Here is a 7,725-nt window from a genome sequence, read left to right on the forward strand (position 1 = left end):
AACCTAACGACATATTCCTAAAAGCACTGTCTGCCACGTCTATCTGTTTTCATATATTATGTAACTTGTTACTTCAAAGAAGTGACGTAGGTGTGCACATGTTTTGCGTGTGTGCCCTCACTGCTTCCAGATGTTTTTCTCATGCCAACTAACAGTTATCAAAAAACAAGCATAACATAACATTTCTAGCAATTTCTTTATTCTCATCTATTTTGTTTATTTTATTCTCGTGCATAATTAATTTTAATTATTAATGTCCTAGTTTTTGTAAAGCTAAATGACCTTCTGTACATGCAGTAGTTTAAGCCCAAATGCCTATAGTTCTTTCTCTCTCACCTTGGGCTTGCTTTGGACCCTGATTGCCTGCAAGTGGTTTAGTAAAAATGTAAATATTCAGGATAAATGGGCACCAGGTTGAGACCATGTTCTTAATTGTAAATCCCTGGAATATATAACTATGAATGTGCAACATCAAAAAGCATGTTTTTAATATTTGGATCTACTATAAATGGGGTGTGTGGAACGACCCTCAGTTTGCACCAATGAAAAAATGGGCATGGCCAAACTCTCATTTCTGGGGAGCTCCAGCTGGAAACTATAAAACCTGCCTGCAGACAAGGCACACTGGAGTAAATTCAATCAGATTCCAGAAATTTCACTTCTGAAAGGTATTTATTTCTTTATTTGCATTATTTAGAATGAAAATTAGGTATGCATAATATTAACATTATTCTAAAAGGATTTGCTTTCGACCAGTGGAAGATTTTGGCACGTTTTGCATGATTTTTTGGAATTAAAATGTGTTTAGTAATTTATGAACATATCTCTGTTTTTGCTTTGGCATGCTTAATATTTATGATTACACATGTGAAATCACGTTCATATTTTTATTGTCTTAATTTAAAAACTTTAAGCAGCAGTACTGGTGTAAGTGCTTCACATATCCATGAGTCCTGGATTTGTACGCTGTCTGCAATCATAGTGGATATGCTACTAAATTGCCTCTAAGTGTAAAAAGTGACTAAATAGGTGGTTGTGGGAGTAATGCCCAGATTTTTTTTTTTTACCTCCAGTATTTCTGGGTGTCTCTGATGTTTCTAGGCTGATTATCCTGAGTTGCTATTTAAGCCTCCCTTTCATAATTTTGCACATTTTTGTTTCTTCCAGAGAGAAAATGTCTCACGTCAACAAAATCAACAGCAATGGTGTTTCAGACAATGGCATTCACAATTATGCCCTCAACAACAATCAAATAAATGATAAAGGCATCTTTGTGAATGGTAAAAATAAAATCCACCCAAGTGAGGTGTCATCTTTAATCAGCACCACTAAACAGGAGGCACGCAAGCAGCGCTGGAATGTGCGAGTCTCTGAGATGGCAAAGAACACGCTCAATCCAATCCGTGCTATAGTTGATGGCATGAAGCTCACCCCGAATCCTGACAAACCAATGATTGCCCTGTCCATTGGTAAGATTACAGAATACACTTAAATGAATAGATTTTAAATACAAACTAGTGGGCTATTTTGGGCCACTTTTGTATAATGCAAAAAGCATAAATATGTGATTTGTTAATTCATTTGAAACTTTCTATTTGATTTCTTCCCCAAATGATTTATAATATTTCACTGACCAACTTAATTTTTGAATTTGATGCTTGCAACACACTGAAAAACAACAAAATAAGAGTAAAAAGTTTACAGAATATTTAAGTAACATTGTTTTGCAACATTTTACAGTATGCAGGTGAACTGGTAACATTTGAGGAAATCTTGATTGACTATAACCAATTATAAAACTCTATTACACTAAGAAAAAGTCATACATCTCCTCTAGTTCTCTGGGCCTGAGCTCATCTCAGATGCACCAAAGGAAATTGAAATGAATATTTGGGTGACAATCAAAGTAGGCAGTTAAGTTGACCATCCTTTCGGCTTTAACATTTTGTGCATAGTTTCCAGGTTTTTGACATATTCTCTTGCATTCCTTCCATTGTAGGTGATCCCACTGTATTTGGAAACTTGCCTACAGATGACAGTGTGCTTCAGGCTATGAAAGATGCTATTGATTCCCACAAATACAATGGCTATGCACCATCAGTAGGTAAGACAATATGCACTAAATCTGCTATTAGTCATGTTTATTCTTAAAATATGGTGTGGAAGAATGTTTTAGTACTCATTGGAAACCCACACTGATTATGGAAGAAACATGGTAATCATAGAAAGTAACCAAGGGCAAGAATTAAACCCATATCCTCCGTATGTGTTATTGCTTTAAATAGTAGTTTCCTGCTGGCTAATGAAATGAAGAGCCACATGGCTTTAGATATGTCAGAAGGGGGCATGTTAGTCTATTGTTCTTTTTAGCCAGCATAGATGCTGTGCATGAGTCAAAGATTAAAAGTGTAATATTTAAGCATTATCATCTCTTATTTCCTAATATTATTCTTATTAGGTTACCAGAAGAGCAGAGAGGCTGTGGCAAACTTTTACAGTCAGCCAGGTGATCCACTGGAATCTAATGTAAGTAAACTTTAAAGGCCAGTATCAAATTAAACTAAATATATAAAATAACAAGAAGTGTAACATTCTGTTTCGTGTTCAGGATGTGATCCTAACCAGTGGATGTAGCCAGGCTATAGAGTTGGCCATCAGTGTGTTGTGTAATCCAGGAGACAACATCCTGGTTCCTTGCCCTGGATTCTCTCTCTACAAAACCCTGGCGGTGTCTATGGGCATCCAGGTCAGACTGTACAACCTGCTGGTAAGTAGCTATAACAGACTTTACAAAATCCAAGAGTCCACAGCTGATTCTTATTAAAATTGTCTGAAATGTGATCTGAAAGATGAATGGGTACAAGCCATCAAATGAAGCTGAACTACTTGACTTTTTGCCAAGAGTTGCATAAAGTCACCCAACAGCAATGTAAAAGACTAGTGGAGAGAATGCCACCAAACATGAAAGCTAGTATTGTGTTCTTTAAAAATGCATATGATCAGGGTTATCTAATTTGGAATAATTTGCTGCAGATCAAGTAAAAATCTTACTTGTGTAAGGCAAACCAGAATTAGTTAACAGTTTATAAATGTATTTTGTATAGGAAAGCAATCATTTTAGATCTCAGACATCCATAAATGGTCAACTTTGATAATTTTATTAAGTTCTCAAATAAAATGGTTCTGAACCTGCAGCCGGAGAGATCATGGGAGATTGATTTGAAACACATGGAGAGTCTGATCGATGAGAGGACAACCTGTATGATTGTCAACAACCCCTCCAACCCCTGTGGCTCTGTATTCTCCAAAGATCACCTGCAGAACATAATCTCAGGTTTGTACATGATCGTTCATATCTATCCACTGCAATTTAGTTCTAAGTCAAGTCAGTCCAGAGTATTATACTTATATGAACATGGTATTAATTTTACATATAAATTTGCCAGTATGAGATCATGTTGGTGTATATAAACCTTTAATAATATTAGGTATATTTTTGTGCGGTTGCAGTTGCCTCAAGACACTGCATCCCTATCCTCGCAGATGAAATCTATGGAGACATGGTAAGTTTGCTACACAGAAACACTCTGTAGGCTATTGGAGTACCTCCTGATCAAACATGTCAAACCATGTTTCTATGGATTGTATATAGTTTAATTATATAACATACATGCAATTATATGATTAAATAATACACCTGTTAGCAATAGGTGTGCTGAAATAATTAGAAAGAGTGTCCACATACTTTTGGCCATAAACTGAACTCTGAAATCTGACTAATCTGACAAAACCTCAAAGCATAGTTTTTCATCATCTGTAGTTAGGAGTGTAAAGTGCCGTGCTAAGGTGATTATTTCCAGATAAGCTTAGGTGGCTAACCTCTGTAGAGTCACTGGCTTCACAATACCAGAAAGTCCCGTTCATGAATATGGCCAAATCCTTTTTCTGGCTCAGCTCAGTAGGGATTAGAGAAATGTGATTGTGAATAAAAGTCTGGCACTGATTTGGACTGTGCCAAGCTGCAGGTCATCAAGGACAGAGTGCTTCGGGTTCACAAATGAAAAAAAAAACATACAAGTGATTATCAGGCTTAGCACACTTCCTTGTACTAAAAGACAAATGACAAAATGGGAGTCTAAGGTTGGATGAGGATCGTATATATAAGAAATACCTAATAAAATCAAAACTACAGTCGCAACTCTTGTGCAGTGCCACGTGTAGAATGAGTAATGAGTATTGCATAACATCATGTGTCCTCCAGTCAATGTCTGTGAGATGTTTTGCAAGAGATGTCCCTATTTACTCTGATGACTGAGTGAGTAAAGAGTGAGAATGTGAGTGTGAGTTAAACTAAATTGTCCCCTGATGTGACTGAGTTGGTGTGTGATCCCTTGCGATTAAATAGTGTCTGCTAGGTTGTATTTCTGCCTTGCAACAAATATTCCTCGGATAAAAGCCATGATTTAGATGCATGATTTTCCATGATCTATAAATAAATCAGATCAGATAAAGGAAATGAATAATTAATGATATTTTTTGATAATATGAGTCACATGACTTATGTATGTAAGAAGTATGACGTTCTGAAAATCAAAATAACAAAAACAGAAAGTCCATTGCATCCATGTACTTCTAAACCAGGTGTGTTTAATCCGAACAGCATGAAATCATTTATCATGCCTGTACGGTTCCACCCACAATGACTGTGCATTTTTTGCATGTGTTTGCCATTACAAATGATGTCAAACTGAGGCTGTAGAGAGAGCCAGCGGAGTGAAATCCACTTTTGCGTGCATGCAGGACTCTAAATGAGGAAACTGATTTGGACTTGGAAAAATGCAGATGTTATAAAACACACAGAAGTTTGCCAGAACCACCAATTTATGGCCTCACCCGACAGCCAATGAGAAGAGGGATGGATCCAGCCGCCCAGCAGAAGGATGCCTGTGCTAATTAGATCCAGTCACGCAAATCACGCCAGTGGGCCGTTTCTTTCCTTGCTGCATTTTATTTCTTCCTCCTTTTTAGTTTCTGCAGTGCACAGTACAATGCAGTGCACAGTCCAGGGGAAATGCTCTGGACACACCACAACTCTGACCTAAATAATATGTTTATAGATGATGAATAAACATCAATTGGTCTACAATATAATAGTATATAATATGTTTAATATGTATAATATGTTATTTAAAAAATAAAAAGATAAACAGGGAGATAAACAGACATTGAGGTGAAGCATTTATTTTTGCTGTATTAATAGTTTAAGTGTCACAGAGCCCAAAATATCAGGGGTCCCGTCATTACGGGACACCAGTGCCACCCCAGTAGTTATACAATTGTTTTATGCTGTATCTGTTTCTTATATACTTTACTATACTATCTTATATATCTGTTTACTAACTGCTTCATTCTGGTGTTGATGATGATGAATCCTGGGAACACTTTACACAAGACCTGTGTGGACTGTGTACCAGTGTTTTACATGGAATTAAACACTCTTTCACACCTAGGGGCATATTACATCCAGTTCACTTACTGCCATGGTTTTTTTATTTCAAGGACAGCAGTGTGGCAGGAGTTATGTGGAATTACAGATATTCTGCTTTTTATCTTACATGTGGTTGCAACATTACTAAATCTAAGCATCTTATTATCTTTTGTAGGTCTTTTCCGACACTAAGTTCCATTACATGGCCCCTCTCAGCAGTGATGTGCCCATCCTGTCCTGTGGTGGTCTAGCCAAGCGCTGGCTTGTTCCTGGGTGGAGACTGGGCTGGATTCTCATCCATGATCATAACAACATCTTCGGACCAGAGGTGCACTAACCACACCAACTTCCTGCTTAGGAAAATACTTCATTTTCAAATGACAATTTTACCTTATATATTTTCATCTGATTTTGCTTTAGATTCGAGAAGGTCTTGTGAAGCTTAGCCAGCGCATTCTGGGTGCCTGCACAATTGTACAAGGGGCAGTTGAGAGCATCCTTAATGAAACCCCATCAAAGTTCTACCAAAGTACAATCAACTTCATAAAGGTAAGAGAAGAGTTGTTTAAACAGGTCAAGAATAGCACATAGATCTACCTTGGGATTTAATTATATTCTATCATCTTCTTTTATTCTCTCCAGTCAAATGCTGAGATTTGTTTCTCAGAGCTGTCCACAATTCCTGGGCTTAATCCAGTGATGCCGTCAGGAGCCATGTACCTAATGGTAAGCTCATCCCACCCCCACTCCACAAATGATTATATGGTAATATTAAATAGAATTCAAGACAAAAATACTAAGAAATAAAATGATTTCTACTGATGTCTTAGAGTATACAATGAATCTTGCTTTTGTATTATTTATTTTTACCCTTTATAGGAAAATGTTTATTGTGTATCTTTGACTTCAGGTTGGAATTGAAATGAAGTACTTTCCAGAGTTCAACAATGACGTGGAGTTCACTGAACGGCTGGTCACAGAGCAGTCTGTGTTCTGTCTACCTGCCACGGTAAATAATTCGGGTCTACATATCTTCTAGAATTTAGAAAACATGCAAGTATTTTGGTCACATTAATGATGTAAAATGAAAATACTTTAGCACTACACAATATACAGTATAATAATTGTACTTAACTTTAACCTAACAAAATCAAATTTTCATCTATAGGCATTCGAATATCCAAACTTTTTTCGGATCGTTTTGACGGTTCCAGAGGAAATGATGGTGGAGGCATGTGAACGGATCAGGGAATTCTGTTTACGCCACTACAGACCCTGCAGTCAAGACAGCAATGACCTGGACCAGTGAAGAGTTTCAGCTGGACCATGTAGAGAAAAGGGTAGAACTAAAGGATGAGAAAAGAGAGTCGAGAGACGAGAAAGGAGAGAAGCACTTAAGAAAGTTATAATGAGTACTGATGTTCCTGCTTTTAGGGAAACCAAAGAAGTTCTTCGCAGACCTTTTATGTGCATGTTTATATAGACCATTTTAGTGTCTTATGTATATTTTATTTATCATTGCAGACTATGTAATAGCTTGTAAATGTATGCATTAAATTTATGGGCGAGAGGCCATCAATCTTTTCACTGTGTTATTAGAAGTTCTTATACATTGTTATTTACATGCTGTAAAACATACCTTGCCTCTACATTGAATCTTTAGTGTATTAGTGCTTGTTTTAAGTACCTTGACATTAACTTTCAGGTATTGGTGTAATACCTTTGCATGCCAGAGTATTTTAAAAACAGCCTTTTATAAAGTCAGATAAACACATTTATAATTTTTGCTTTTAAATATTGTATGTTATATATGTAATTTTGTATGATATTGCTTCAATATTATGTAATGTATTTTTAAATAAAATATATGTAAAACTCCCAGAATATAAAGTGTAAAATGTATGCTAAACTGGTAAAGGTAGCCTAGTGATTAAGTTACTGAACAAGCAATCATAAGGTTGTTGGCTCAAACTCCACCACTGCAAGGTTGCCACTGCTTGGCCTTAACCAAGCAAGGCCCTTAACTTTCAGTTTCTTAGATTGTATCCTATCTCACCTACAGTATGGCTGTTTTCTGGCTGCTACAGCTTTGAAACATCCTTAGTAAGAAATCATACATTTTGCAGCATTGTGGTTCAATTTTGATCCAATACAAGGGCCCTTCTAAACTTCCTTGTTTTAGAAAGCAGTCTTGAATAACGTTGGTTTCATGGTTGGAGTTGTTGTCTCTACATAGC

General features: G+C 36.6%; 1 protein-coding gene across 1 annotated transcript; it reads left to right on the plus strand.

Annotated features, from left to right (window-relative positions):
* The first annotated feature begins 579 nt into the window (after positions 1-579).
* Positions 580-7,072, plus strand: tat (tyrosine aminotransferase). Its single transcript, XM_063004271.1, has 12 exons — positions 580-668; positions 1,168-1,469; positions 2,000-2,104; positions 2,459-2,526; positions 2,609-2,767; positions 3,196-3,334; positions 3,511-3,563; positions 5,664-5,816; positions 5,909-6,037; positions 6,131-6,214; positions 6,399-6,497; positions 6,657-7,072. Exons 2-12 carry the CDS (start codon positions 1,175-1,177, stop codon positions 6,795-6,797), a joined length of 1,425 nt encoding a protein of 474 aa, XP_062860341.1. The 5' UTR covers positions 580-668; positions 1,168-1,174; the 3' UTR covers positions 6,798-7,072.
* The last annotated feature ends 653 nt before the right edge of the window (positions 7,073-7,725 follow it).

This window comes from Trichomycterus rosablanca, chromosome 11 (genome assembly GCF_030014385.1).
Source record: "Trichomycterus rosablanca isolate fTriRos1 chromosome 11, fTriRos1.hap1, whole genome shotgun sequence".
NCBI lineage: Eukaryota > Metazoa > Chordata > Actinopteri > Siluriformes > Trichomycteridae > Trichomycterus > Trichomycterus rosablanca.

Excerpts from the sequence above, each read along its gene's own strand:
- tat (XM_063004271.1), top strand. The coding sequence starts at position 1,175 with ATGTCTCACGTCAACAAAATCAACAGCAATGGTGTTTCAGACAATGGC. Across the intron at positions 1,470-1,999 it reads AATGATTGCCCTGTCCATTG|GTGATCCCACTGTATTTGGA; the intron begins GTAAGATTACAG and ends CTTCCATTGTAG. Across the intron at positions 6,498-6,656 it reads TGTTCTGTCTACCTGCCACG|GCATTCGAATATCCAAACTT; the intron begins GTAAATAATTCG and ends TTTCATCTATAG.